The sequence below is a fragment of the Bos grunniens genome, chromosome 23 (assembly GCF_055505025.1).
Source record: "Bos grunniens cultivar Pamir isolate PY7600 chromosome 23, Bosgru_T2T1.0, whole genome shotgun sequence".
Classification (NCBI taxonomy): domain Eukaryota; kingdom Metazoa; phylum Chordata; class Mammalia; order Artiodactyla; family Bovidae; genus Bos; species Bos grunniens.
The window spans coordinates 15,605,561-15,620,366 of record NC_141187.1 but is presented as its reverse complement, the minus strand read 5'-3'; the positions used below and the strand labels follow the sequence as shown (position 1 = coordinate 15,620,366).

Here is a 14,806-nt window from a genome sequence, read left to right as displayed (position 1 = left end):
CCGGTAGTAAAGCTAGCAGTAGCTTTAAAGGTAGCAGTTAGGGAGAAGTAGACTTGGCCTGCAAGGGTCTCTGGGAGAGGTCATGTGGGGAGTCCCCTCAGAAGTACTGGGGGACATGTGGAGTCTCTGGGGCACTGAGGAAGCTGGGTAGAAGAGGGACATAGCAGTAACCAACGCTGGATGGAAGCAGAACTTTTGTGTACCATTTGTATGTGAACACTTACACACACACACACACACACACAAATACTCAGGCAGTCAACTCTCAAATGATAGACACACAGACATGTCTCCCACACATCTTTTCACACACACACACACACACACACACACACATTCACTTGCACTCACACAGTCCAACATGTATCTATGTGCAAGTTCATAAAGATTGTCAGGGGTGCCCTTCAAAGATGTAGAAAAATGCCTTTCCAGGAAGATTTCCTTAGGACCAGCCAGTGTCTGAGAGTCACCAGCCATCGTATTATATTTAACTAAGAATCCCTCAAATTTGTACAGGCCTTAACATTTAGCAAAGCACTCTTTCATTCACTGCTCAACCATAGGGTAAATATTTACTCAGCAGTGACTCAAGGCCAGATACTATGAATTGGCAGAGGAGATGCAAAGATGAAGACACAGCCCATGTCCTCCAGGGAGACACAGGCATCTGTGGAGAAGGGCTCTATTGGAGGAAGGCAGGAGGGGCTGTGGGAGCAGAGAGTAGAGATGGGGTCGGAGGTGACGCTGAGTCAGGCCTCGAAAGACGAGGTCACCAGGTGGAAAACACAAGTGATTTCCAGGATGAGGGTCTGCTCTGTGCAAAAGTGCCAGGTGGTAGATTTGGGGAGTGATGAGTGATTCCGAGAAGGTGGCAAAGTGCTGCCTTCAGCTGGAGTTCTACTAGATAAGATGTGATGCTACTGACATGAAGTAATGACAGTTTTCTCCAGAAATGCAAGGAAAAAACAATTTTTTCCTTCTTGTCGTGTAAAGTATATGTTCTTATGTCACCTAGGATTCAGTCAAGGGAAAAAATGAGCATTCTAGATCTAGGAAGGAATCTGGTACTGGGGTTGGGTTACAGGTGATGGAATTGCTGAGGGGTGAGCATCGCAGAGATTAGCTATAGCCAGAAGCCACTGCCACCACCCACCCCACCCCAGGACTTGAGGTACATGGAGGAGATGGTCTGATCAGAGCCTAAGATCCAGGTCTATCTGGCAGGAGCTAGAACCCCTGAAGGTGGGATCACAGAGGAGGCTCAGGAGCTGACAAGCAGATACCACTTGAAGCAGAAAAAGAGGAAGAAATACCAGGCTCTCCCCTCCTCCTACCTGCTAGGGCCTCCATTGGCCAACTCTACCTGGGAAGCAAAGGAGCTTGGGGACGGGCAAGGGAGTCTGGGAAATGTAGTTCCTTGTTGTTCAGGAGCGGGCAGATGAAGGGAAGACAGATGGCAGAGAATAACCAGTATGAGAATGATGACCACTATGAGAGAGTAACCAATATGCTCCTGTGTGATTTCTTCTAAAACCTCTGCTATCAACTGTAGAAATCAGCTGTATATTTATTTGCTAGTGTTAAACTGAATGAACAAATACCAAAAGAATATTAATGGGGGGGGGGGAGGAGGAAAAACAGCTCAGAAGCAGCCACTTAACGCTTGTTTTGTGTTTCCTGGGTAAGCACTTGGGGTGGCAGTTTTAAATTACGCTTTAGAGCGTATGAGCTTAATTAAATTTAACACTTTGGAGCAACTTAAAATAGCAATTCATGTTTTCTACTAAAAGAGATGTTGCCAGTTTATGTGACGGAAAGAAATCTATCAAGATTTCAGGTTGAGTCTTTCACAAAGAGGGCTGTGACCCAATAGTTGTGCCAGATATCTTTTTTTTTTTTTCTTTTCTTGCCTCTCCAGATCCATTTGCCCCTCCTGCCCACTGCTGTGTGCCCTGAAAGGCTGACCAACGCGCGCCCATGAACTCTGGCTTTCAGCTGGGTTCGGTCATGGGGAGCAGTAGCAGAAGCCTGGGAAGAGGGAAGAGACTTGAGGCTGGGGTACCTGTCTGGTCCTCACCCTGTACAGTTGCCACTGGTTGTCTCTGTTCCTCAACCAAGTTTTCTAGACTGATGTGTCCCAACAGGAGGTGATTCTGTCCCCAGATGGTAATGTCTGGAGACATCTTTGGTTGTCATAACTGGGGAGGGGGGCGGTTACTGGCACCCAGTGGGCAGAGGCCAGGGATGCTGCTAATAAACACATATAGTACACAGGACCGCCCCACCACCAAAACTCATCGCCCAAGTGTCAGCAGTGCCAAGCCTGAGGCACCCTGCTCTGCCTAGGCCAGTGCTTCTCAAGGTATTTGTGGTGAACGACCAGCTTTCTTTTTTGCAGACCAATGCTTTTTTAAGAATATCATAGAAACACTTTATCAGAAAAAAATGATCACTCATTCAGGTGTCACAACCAGTGCTAAATGGCTGTAAAACATTCTTAAAGCTTACTCTCAATGTCTGTGCTGTCTGATCAGGGACCAGGAACAAACAGCTCATGAACGACCACCCTCCTATGGGCCACACTCGGAGTAGTGCTGACCTGCGTGAGTCTCCTTCCTGAATCTGGAAACAGCTTGGCTGCGGCTAGCCCTGGGTCACTGCCTGTGCTCTGTGGTCCCCATCCCCTGTCCACTCTTTGTAACGAGTCCATTTACAAGTGGTCCTTTATCATCCCATTGCTCTGTGAGTGTGCCCTCTGCACCACAAGGCCTAACTGATTCTGAGTTGTTTTAAGAACATGGGCTAGGATGAGGGTATGTGAGTGGAAGGGCAAGGATGGGATGGGAAGTCTGGATTGGGAGCCCAGCTCAGGACCCTGGACATCCCTTGTAGGTAATGGTTAGCCCTTGAAGACTGTTTCAGCGGCCAGGGGACACGTCCAGAGTTGTGCTTTAGCTGGAGCACTCTGGAGATGATGGTGCTGAGCACAGACTTCAAGGAAGCACAACCAGAGGCGGGGAGGCCAGTTTGGAGAACACTGCATCCATCCAGACCAGAAACGACGAGGCCCAGGCAAAAGCATGAGTGTGGTGATGGAAAGAGGGAGAGGTTCAGAAGGCACAGCCTTCCAGCCAGAGTGCTAGTAGGGTGTGGGTAGGAGTGAAGTTGTTAATAACCTGGGTTCTTGGACTCTTTAATCAATGGAAATTGCTAACGGCCAGATGAGAAATTCAGGCAAGGCTTTATTGGGGCTCCTGCTGTAGCACGAGGAAGCAGAAACAAGTACAGTTGCCCTTATTCACCCCCCAGGGGGAAGGGGGTTGAGCTGGCCCCTTAAATGGGACAAGAGTGGGACAGATTGGTGGGTCAGGCTCAAAGGGTGGCTTGGGTGGTCTGCCCACCCCTGTGTTGGTGCTGCGTGCAGAGATCATGCACAGGACCCTGCTTTTGCTTCTAGCACCTCAGAAGTGGCAGTTGGGTTTTGGCCTTTTTGTAGCTTGTTGTTCATAATTTGCCCCAACTGCACATGCACGCAGTTACTTTTAGTCCTTTGTAGCTTCTTTGTCAGAGAAGGCAATGGCGTCCCACTCCAGTACTCTTGCCTGGAAAATCTCATGGACGGAGGAGCCTGGGAGGCTGCAGTCCATGGGGTTGCTAAGAGTTGGACACAACTGAGTGACGTCACTTTCACTTTTCACTTTCATGCATTGGAGAAGGAAATGGCAACCCACTCCAGCATTCTTGCCTGGAGAATCCCAGGGACGGGGGAGCCTGGTGGGCTGCCGTCTATGGGGTCACACAGAGTCGGACACAACTGAAGCGACTTAGCAGCAGCAGCAGCAGCTTCTTTGTAGGGCTTCCCTGGTGGCTCAGATGATAAAGAATCTACCTGCAATGTGGGAAACCCCAGTTCAATCCCTGAGTCAGGAAGATCCCCTGGAGAAGGGAATCTTCTTTGTATGCCGTTGCTCGAGGAGACATTTGTCCAGGTGCAAGCACTGCAGTGAAGGGCCCCAGGTCCTAGTCTGTCTCAAAGAGGGATCCAGGCTCCCCAGATCTAGTCTGGGGGCAGTAAGTAGTCAGGAACAAAATGGGGTGGACATGGCCACATGGGCAGGAGATGAGGTTGGTTCTGTTACTAGGGTTTGAATAGTGCCTGATTCACATAACTTTCTCACGCAGGCCGTCCTTTTGCTGCCTGGAGTGGGGAGCAGTCTTGCTTGTGATTAAGAACCGGGCTCTGAATCCTGGATACAAATCTGGTCTCAGCTCCATTCCCCCAAGGGAAAGTGAAAACTGTTTAGCTTCCTCCTTTCCTAAGTGGGAATGATAGCTTATCATTGTTAAGAGGCTAAATGAGATACTACATGTAAACTGCCCAGCACAAGGTTAGCACTTGGTGAATGTTGGTTATTATTGTCAGCAAAGGAAAGCTTGATTTCCAACGAGGTTTGAGCCAGCTGGTTCTAGTTCTCCTGTTAAGTCCACACACACACACACACACACACACACACACACACACACACACCCACACCCCCAACCCCCCAGAGAAAACAAGAGCTGCTTTTCTGCTCTTAATCCTGGAAAGCAGGCTTTTCTATCTGGCCTTGCTTCTGATGGACCATTTACAGTGCAAGGGTTTCCCCAGCCTGACCCTTCATCCCCGGTGCCAGCTGCTTGCTAAGGATCAGCCTCACCCTGAAACACCTCCCTTAACAGCAGCCCAGTTGCAGCTTCATCGCATCATGATCTTCCCTGACTCAGGAAGCAAGGGGGATGGGGAGAGGCCGGGCAGGGTCCACACAACGTCGCCCCAGGGAGGGCAGGAAGACAGGGCAGTGGCTGTGAGGCAGCAAGGCACAGCGATCAGGAGTGGAAGCTCTGGGTCCAGACTGTCTGGTTCGGATCCCAGCTCTGCCACGTACTAGCTGGGCACTCTCAGGCAGGAAACTTAACCTTTCTGTGCCTCAGGTTCTTACATGTAAAACAGTAATAATAACGACCTCCCAACAATTGTTGGATTAAATGAATTAATCCTCTTAATGATCCTGGCACAGAGGAAGCCCTCAGTGTTGGCTACTCTTCGTAGTAGTAGTAGTAGTAGTAGTAGTAGTAATAGCCGGGTCTGCTTCCAGGATAAGACAGCTAAATACTGAGATGATTTCTAGGCTCAGAGTCCCTCTCCTGTGTCCTGGGATTGTGGTGAGGTTTAAACACAATATTGAGTGTGAAAACCCTTGTCACATATCAGGGGTTCAATAAACCAGCCAACCCATCCCCGCCCTAAAGGGATATGTTCTTTTATTACTCATGACCCAGAGAGGTGGCCGAGTGAGGTGGGTCAGAGTGGATAGGAGCTGGACTGCCTGGGTTTAAATACTGACTTGGCCATGTTACGTTTGCCTAACACCTCTGCAGAAAAAAGACCACGACAGTAGCTGCTTCAGAGAGTTGCTGTAGGGCTAAGCGAGTTGATAGACATAGGGTGCCTAAAGCAGAGCCTGAACACACTTGCCTTGAAGCATTTGCTCTACTGTCATCGGGCTTCCCAGTGGCGCTAGCGGTAAAGCACCTGCCTGCCAGTGTGTAAGACTGAGAGACACGGGTTCAACCCCTGGGTTAGAAAGATCCCCTGGAGGAGGGCATGGCAACCCACTCCAGTATTCTTGCCTGGAGAAACCCCATGGTCAGAGGAGCCTAGCAAGCTACAGTCCATAGGGTCGCAAAGAGTTGGACACAACTGAAGTGACTAAGCACACAGCCTACTATTGCACTATTCTGGGTGTGCATAGCTCCTGCTGCTCCAACTCATGACACTCACATCGCTACCCTGAGGTGGAAGGAAGTGAACTCTGCACAGCAGTGGGCCTAGCAGAACCAAGGTTCTGTTTGTGGAGGAGCGTGAGCCTCAGTGAGCTAGGTTGCTCCATGGAAGGGGCTGGCTGATCTGCAACAGGCCGGGGCAAGGTTTTCACTGAGATGAGGAAAATCATCCTCATTTGTGGAAAGGAATAAGCCCAGACTGTGGATCTAGAAGCTAGTGTCAAAGCCCCAACTGCCTCATCCTGGCAGTCCCAGCTGGGTGACCTCAGGCAAATCACTTAACCTCTCTGAGCCTTGGCCAGTCCTCTGTGATCTGAGGGCCCAGGCTTGCCATGACGCACAGGTGGAACAGATAGACCTAAGGGGCTGGGTGCAGTGCCTTTGCTGGATCCAGGCCCCCAACTCCTCCACTCACCTCTTCTGCCCCACGCACTGTAGCTATAGGATGGAGGTGGGCATGGGGCAGAGGACTCAATTTCCTCGTGTGGCTTCCCCAGCAGCCTAGAGGGGCCGAGAGTGAGGCGGGAGGCAGGAGCCTCCAGGGCTGCCCACTGACGAGATGTCAATACCTGCCTGTCAGTCCCAGCCTCCGTGCGCAGTTCCCAGGTGGAAGTCTTCAGGCTCCAGGATTTCATGTTTGAGGTCTCAATTAAGCTGCCTGGGTGTGAGCCATTGACGGGCACAGATGGCGCTGGAGTAGCAGGGGACAGGAGCACACCGGGCTCTTTGGCAGTGTGGGTCTGGGGGGCGGTGGGGAGGCTGCAGGGAGATGTGGCTCCTTTTGGACGAGGTGAGTATTTCTGCAAGAGTGTATGTGGGATGAGACAGGCGTCGTTTCTAGGAACTCCCACCAGAAGGCATGCTGGAAGGGCTAAGGCTAGGGTGGACCGGCCCCAGTGTGGGGAGATTGCTGCCCCCTCTGACCCTCCCTTAAGGTGGAAGGAGCCGTAGAGGCCTCCCCAACCAGTGATACTGCCCCGGGGGTCTTTGGATGGCCCTGGCCTGCTATGGCAGTGACGGAGGACCCCTCCCCCACTCTGGGAAGCAGAGTTCCCCCCAGTCTTCAACATTGCACCCTGCCCTTCCTCTCCAAGCAACGCCCCTCTTCACGCCTCCAGTTTCCTTCTGCCTAGACCCCCCCACACACCCCAACCCATCTGCAGCAGTGAAGTTGTCCCTCCTGAGACGTGAGAAAGCCATCTAGAGAGGAGGATGGCCTTGGGCCCTCAGGACAGGACCTTGTCTGTGACAGCTCAGGCTCTGAACGGCGCTCAGTCAGTGCTGGGGAATCTCCCAGGACAGACAGCGGGTGGAGGCAGCCCTCGGGCTGGGAGGCTATGGCTGACCTGAGTCTCACCCCCATGGCCCAGAGACTGAGGGGGCTGTTTGAAGCAGACAAGGCAGAAGGAGGTGGGGAGTCCCTTTTGTTTAATTGCTGCTGCTTCACATCTTTAATCTCTCTGCCTCCCCCTCCGCCCCTCCCCCATGCCTTCTCTCTCTCCTCTCCCCTGAATCTCTCCCCTTTGGTCTCCGAACCTCCAACTCTAACCGCTTTCCACCGTCAACTACCTCCTGTTCCATTCCCTTCTTGGTCACACTCATCATCGATTTATTTCCACATCTTCTGGGTTGTTTTCCGCACCTGGTTGCCGATGTCTCTTTCTCTGTGTATCCGGCTCTGACACATCTGCCCCCTGGCCCGGAATCTTCCTCTCTCTTTCCCCCCATCTCTGTTCTCCTGCCTGGGTCCCCTCCTCTCTGTCTCGCCCTCTCTCCCTTTTCCTGTCTCTCCACCCGTCACCTCCCCTCTCTGCCTCATTCTCTCTGCGCCTGTGGCTCTCTCCTTCTCCACATCTCCTCTCTGTCACCCTATCTCTTTCTTCCACTTCTGCCCCTGTCCCCCCATCACCTGACTGCTCCTCACCATCCCTCCCCGTCTGGACCTATCCCCTCCACCTCCCAGGATGATCCCAGCCTCCAACAAGGCCTTTGTGGTCAACAACCTTGTGTCCGGGACTGGCTACGACCTGTGCGTGCTGGCCATGTGGGACGACACAGCCACCACGCTCACGGCCACCAACATTGTGGGCTGCGCCCAGTTCTTCACCAAGGCCGACTACCCGCAGTGCCAGTCCATGCACAGCCAGATCCTGGGCGGCACCATGATCCTGGTCATCGGCGGCATCATCGTGGCCACGCTGCTGGTTTTCATCGTCATCCTCATGGTGCGCTACAAGGTCTGCAACCAGGAGGGCGCGGGGAAGCCCGCGGCGGCCGTCACCAACGTGCACTCCCAGACCAACGGGGCCCAGCCGCCCGCTCTGGGCAGCGTGCCCAGCGGGGCCCCTGTGCCCGGACCGCCCAAGGTGGTGGTTCGCAACGAGCTCATGGACTTCAGTGCCAGCCTGGCCCGAGGCAGCGACTCCTCTTCCTCCAGCTCCCTGGGCATTGGGGAGGGGCTGGGACGGGGCCCCTGGAGGCTCCCACCCCCTGCCCCCCGCCCCAAGCCCAACCTTGACCGCCTCATGGGGGCCTTCGCCTCCTTGGACCTCAAAAGTCAGAGAAAGGAGGAGCTGCTGGACTCCAGGACTCCAGGCGGGAGGGGGTCTGGGACGTCGGCCAAGGGCCACCCCTCGGACCGAGAGCCACTGCTGGGGCCGCCCGCGGCCAGGGCCAGGAGCCTGCTCCCCTTGCCCCTGGAGGGCAAGGCCAAACGCAGCCACTCCTTCGACATGGGGGACTTTGCGGCCGCAGCTACCGGAGGGGTCGCCCCCGGAGGCTACAGCCCCCCGCGGAGGGTCTCGAACATCTGGACAAAGCGCAGCCTCTCTGTAAATGGCATGCTCTTGCCCTTCGAGGAGAGTGGCCTGGTGGGGGCCCGAGGAACTTTCGGCAGCTCCGAGTGGGTGATGGAGAGCACGGTGTAGGCCTGGGGGTGGGCCTCCTCCCTCCCACCCTACCAGGGTGGGGGAAGGGGAAGCATCTTTACCCACAAGTCTTTGTGGAGTTTCCATGGTGATGTTTACATCCAGGGACCATTTTGTCTCCCTGTCAACGGCCTCCCCCCTCCCCACTACGCCACCCACACACACCTTCCCAGGCCCGTCCCCCACCACCCGTCGGGGTGTGCTCAGGGAAAGCGGACTCGATCGCTCACATGTCAGACTGAGCCCTGAGTGTTTGGAAAGGCAGGGCTCCTGCCCTTCTAATCACAAATGTAGCCTATAAGCAAGCGGCTTTGGATTGCGGATGGTTCCAGTGTTGTTTTTGTTTCTTAATTTATTTCTTCCACGTCCCAGACTCCTCCTCTTCAGTGACACAGATAATGGAGAATTTATGCCACACAAAAGCAGGTCCCAGCAGCCCTGGTAGTGGGCAGTTGCTGCCAGCTGAGCAAAGCAGGGAATGATTTGGGTGGCACATTTGTTTGGGGGAACATTGAAGTCCTCCACCTAGACTCTCTCATTATTCCCAAGTCCCCACACTCAGGAGGGGTGAGTGAACCCCCCATTGCTGGCCCAGCTTCCTTTGCTTCTCAAACACAACGCCCCACACCCAGCACATCAGCTTAAACCAGAAGGGTAACTTCCAGGACTCTACATGCGGGAGAGGGAGAAGGGTTTTATGAGACCCATGGGTATAAGGTATGTTAACTTATGGAGGTGCTTTGGGATTTTTGCTTCTTTTAAGGGAAGCTGGACAGGGTGGGGCATGGTTGTGAGGGGCTTGCCAAGAGGTTTTCTCTTAAGGGGAGCAGACTCGAAGGAGCAGAAGGAGCACTGGACACAGAGTCCAAAGCTGCAAGTCTGGGTTTCAGAGCCACCACCCAATATCCAGTTGAATACAGCAGGCAAGACCCCTTCTCTCTGGGACCTCAGGCTCCTAATTCATAAAATACCAAGAGTGTACCAAATCTCCAATCCCTTCCAGCTCGAAGGACTAAGGACTCTTCATGACTAAATGAGTTGTAGGATTTTGAAGATCGAAGAGGTGTTTGCGATCATTTCAACCTTCTCTCTCCTTCCCGCCAGAGTCCAAGGGACCTGCCCAAGGTCACATAGTGAGTTAGTGACCAAGTCAGGGCAGGGCCCAAGGCCACGTACCTCTTGGGGGTGGTGTCTGAAATCTGTTACCAAGTCTTCACCGTGGCTAGGGCGTTTCTGTGTGTAGAGCCTGTCCTTCGTTGTTCTTGAAGAAGGTGGCTCAGGGTGGGACACGGGGACACAGGGGCTGCCTTCCATGATGCCAGTCAGGAGGCGGATCTGTCATGGAAATGACAAGATGAGGAGGGGCACACGGGTTCCTGTCCATCTGGAGACTGAACCCCACACTCACAGACACTGGTGAGAGGAGACAGAGGACTTGTGGCCAGTGTGGGGGAAGGCATCTGGAAGCATCTGGAGGGTCTTCCCCAGCATCTCTGTCTCTCTTGGCCCCTGTCTGTCCGAGGTCTCGCCTCACTGCCAACACACTACCTCTCCCCACCTCATTCCTTTCTCTCCCAAACCTCCACCACAGAGTTCTAGCCTCCGTTTCCCACTCTCCCTCCTTCTGCCACTTGCCGACCACGCAGCCTACAACGCATACAGGTGAGTCCATTTGGGGCTGAAACGTTCTGATGGGCTCAGGCCTGGAGCTGAGCTGGTGGTCTCCCAGCCCTGCCCAGAACACACAGGCAGAGGGCGGGGAACCGTCTATGCAGGACTGCCTTCTGGCTCCCGCCCAGGAGCCTCCAGACCCCATGCCTTCCTCCTTCCCTGCCCCCTCCTCTCTCTCCTCACCTTCCCTCCTGTCTCCTGTCTTCATTCCTTTTCTGCTGGTGCCTCTCTGCCTTCCCCCAGTCCCTTTCTGGGCCTGACCAGGTCATCAACAGACCGGGCCGGGCTCTTCCTGAGACCACAAGCTCACTTCCACTCCCAGCGCTGGAGCACAAGCTTTCTGCAGTCATGGGAGACCTCCAGCCTTGGTGGCGTGAAAGAAAAATCTCCCCCACCCTCCCTTTCTCTGCCCCACTTTCCTCCTCTCCTTTTTCCCTCTGCACTTTCTCACTCAGCCTTTTCTAAATGTAGCCATTGAGGAGGTGACCCCAAGTGCCACTCTCTTTTTTGCCTTTGGGTTCAGACGCCTAGAGGAAAAGGGGTAGGCTTGGGAAGCGAGGGGAACCAGCTGTCTGTTCTCGTCGGCGGCTCCAAGCTCTGTCGTGACATGACATGTTTCTAGCACTTGTGTTTGCCAGGTTTGGAAAGCGACATCCCTGTGGGCAGAATACAAATGCCAACCTTCTCCTTTGCTAAAAAAAAAAAAAAAAAAAGTGTACAGTAAAATGTACAGTTTTAAAAACAACTAACCACACTTCTTCGGAGAGACAAAAAAAAAAAAAAAAAGAACATTCCTGTGTCTGTGAAGTCTGCTGTTTATTTCTCTGGAAACTCTGTGGTTTTCTGAAGGTGGCCTTGAGATGGCATTTTTCTCTCACACCTGTGTCTGGTTCTGCCTGGTGAGAGCCTGCTTCCTGCCAAGTTCACATATAAGACGGGAGCCTTCCGAACTAAGAGAGAATGGGCCCGCCCTCCTGGAGTAAAGGTCAGTAGAGGGTCTGGAATGAAGCTCCAGGCGAAGAAGGAATAGTTCAGTCTGTCCAGGCTACCTACCACCTGACAGCTCTGTCCTCTCACCTTCAGCCCCGCTTCCTTTTTCCTGGACAGTGGCCACCACCACACGTGGCCACTAGGGGCGCCAGAGTGCCTTCCACCCACTCTGTGCCCAAGATGGCATTTTTTTTTTCAAAAAGGTCTTTTTTTTTTAAATTTTATTTTATTTTTAAACTTTACAATATTGTATTGGTTTTGTCAAATATCAAAATGAATCTGCCACAGGTATACATGGGAAGCAGGAAAACAAGGTGGAGCTAGGGGTAAAGAACCCGCCGGCCAATGCAGGAGACACAAGAGACTCAGGTTTGATCCCTGGGTCGGGAAGATCTCCTGGAAGAGGGCATGGCAACCCACTCTAGTATTCTTGCCAGGAGAATCCCCATGGACAGAGGAGCCTGGCGGGCTACAGTCCACAGGGCCACAAAGAGTCTGCAACTGAAGTGACTGAGCATACATGCACGCAAGACAACAAACCAAAGCACAGACCCACGGTAGAGAAACAAATGAGCTTCTGGAACACAGCTTCCCAACCCTATCTTCCTCTAGTGTCTAGGTCAGCACTGTCTAAGAGGTATAAAGTCTGTGCTGCCCTGTAATTTTAAATTTTCTAGAAGGCCATTAAATCAAGTATAGAGAACCAGGTGAAGTTAATATATAGTTTATTTAACCCAATATATTAAAACTATTTTTATTTCAACATATAATCACTACAGAATTATTAATAAGATATTGTACCCTTTTTCTGTACATGGTGTCGGGAATCTGATGTGTGTTTCACACGGCACATCTCAGTTCAGACTAACTGGCTTTAAAGGGCTTGAGAACTGCACGGAGCTCATATAGCCAGCTCTACATGTACAGCCACTGACTTGCAAGCTCAGTTTCTGGAAGGGGAAGGAAGCTAACAGTTACTGAGCTCCTACAGTTCTAGGTCCTGTGCTGCTGCTTCAGCTGCACATATCACTAAACCCTCACGGCAGCCTCTCAAGGTAAATACTATTATGCCAGTCTTTCAGATGAAGGGCTGAGGCTCAGCGGGGTTAAGTAACTTGCACAAGGTCACACAGTAAGTCTGGCTGCAAACCCTTAGCTCTTCCCATGACATCACACTACCTCCCCCACTCTTTCTTCCTCCCTTCAACTCATTAGCTTCAGACAGTATTTTGTCCTGGCTGAAGTAGTCAAATTTATAGTCTGATCTGAAAGCCCTTGGTTTGGTCTCAAGGACTAAAATTCTCAGAATGTTGACTCAAGGTCCTCTTGGTTAAGTGACTTCTTCTGACCCCATGTTAGTCTTTTTGGCCTTTTTTGGCTTGTATACATTCCTACTCTGGCCAGGAAAATCCACCCAGGCTTCAGATGGTCCTGCCCAGACCTTACCATTCCTCCTCCTGGCCTGGTGACCTCTAGAGGTCCCTTGTTTAATAGTTTTCCACCTCCAGCCTCATCTGGTCCTCTCTGCCCTGAAAGCCTATACCTTTGTCTCCTAGAGACAGAAAACCTCACAATAGCGCACTCCAAAGACCAAACCCATCTTCCTGTCTCTTCCTAATTCAAAAACCTCTAACTGAAGAGGTGTTTGCCTACCAGATCCTCTTTCCTGATAGACAGAAGGCTTTAGCTCTCTGATCTCTTGCAGAAGAGAGGTGGCTGATACACTCTGAGCCTGTCTGAATTATTAATCTTTCTGGCAAGACTTCAACCCTCTCCCCCAAGTTCAGTCAACAAATTGATACAGTCCACAGATTCTCCTCAAAGGAGATTTTTATTTTGCCATGATTACAGCACTAAAATTCCAAAAGAACTTAGACTTGCTTTTTTTTTTTTTAAGTGATATCATTTCTAACCAGGTAAGAGGAAGGTCACTGTCTCAGATGTCCCCCTTCCCACATGGGTAGTAACTTTTCTCCCAGAGTCTGTGGGTATCGATTTTTTGTAAATACAGGCTGAGTACTTCTGTGTCTTCTGTTGTCTGTTCTCAGTGTTTGTAGTAAAGGTCTCAGGGCTTCAGTAAACTGGGTGGGGCTTCCTCTGTTTTTGCAGCAATGGGGATTTCTGCAAACTGCTGCTGGTGAAATAGACACAGTTATCCAAACGAAAGGGCTTCCCTGGTGGCTCAGACGGTAAAGAATTTGCCTGCAATGCAGGAAACCCAGGTTTGATTCCTGGGTAGGGAAAATCCCTTGGGAGGGGAATGGCTATTCAGTCAAGTATTCTTGTCTGAAGAATTCCATGGACAGAGGAGCCAGGTGGGCTATAGTCCATGGGGTTGCCAAGAGTCGGACATGACTGAGCGAGTAAGCATGCATGCATCCGAAAAAAAAGACTGTTGATAAAGAGCAGGCAAAATCTGAACACATAGTTTTGCACATCACGCTTAGATTCCCCAGACCTGTGTGATGCAGTTGGCGGCAGGAAAAGTTTGCTGTGAAAAGAAGGCTTCTCACAGGTAAACAACTGAGGTTTCTACCTTTGAATAATAAAATCAGACCCCTACATGGATTGCTCCGCAAACATCTCAAAGGAACACTACCCCCTTCTCAGTCTAAAAATATCTATTTGTGTTTTCAGCCTTTAAACCAAAGATCTTAGATTCTCAGCTTTCATTTTCTTATTTCAAGTTCCCAAGCTCACAGCAGTGAATGTTTACAAGGCTCATAGGTTTCCCTTCCCTGCAGCCTCTAGCAGAGGGAAATTAATACGTTTCCCAACAGACCAAAGAGGGAAGCTGACCTTTCCCTCTCCAGCTATCCTGTGATCCCCAGAAGGGCCATCCAGTGTCTTCGGACAAGTGCAGCGGTCTTGTCCCATGATCTTATTTGGGACAATGTTTGACATCTTTCTTCTGCTCACTGACTCCGGGGAAATGGACCCAGATTGCAGGCTCTAGTCTGGTTATTGTTCTGCTTTGTTGGGATAAGGATCTTCTGATCCTTTTAGCCAACAGTTGAGTGTACTCCTGGTGAAGCACAGCCAGCATTCTCTCCACCACTGAGTGCTGGAGTCTCTCTGGGGCTGCGCTGAGGAAGATCTCACTATCCAGGCCCTTCCTGGGATGTCAGTGAAGCCTGCAGTTACTTACCTGGCTTCCTGTTGATGAGAGGGTGAATCTGGAATTTCACCCATCTCCATGGGATCCCCAAGCCTGTCTGGTCCACAGCCAGTCAGCCTACTGACCAACCTCCCACGGCCCTGGGCCCCTCCATCCAGACTGCCCATCTGGGGGTGATGATGAGCACACCCCCTCTTCTTCTGTCACCTCCTCTGTAACATGTGTTCATTGGTGCTTTCTGGCACATCCAGCAGTGATATAAATCCAGCATTTATAT

The 14,806-nt window shown here is 51.7% G+C and overlaps 1 protein-coding gene across 1 annotated transcript in view; it reads left to right on the top strand.

Annotated features, from left to right (window-relative positions):
- LRFN2 (leucine rich repeat and fibronectin type III domain containing 2) overlaps positions 1-9,815 on the top strand; it is a 202,056-nt gene extending 192,241 nt beyond the window's left edge. The window contains exon 3 of the mRNA XM_086370657.1: positions 7,787-9,815. Within this exon, the coding sequence (XP_086226783.1) occupies positions 7,787-8,750 (964 nt within the window). The 3' untranslated portion in view covers positions 8,751-9,815. The remainder of the gene's footprint in view (positions 1-7,786) is intronic.
- Positions 9,816-14,806: the final 4,991 nt, after the last annotated feature.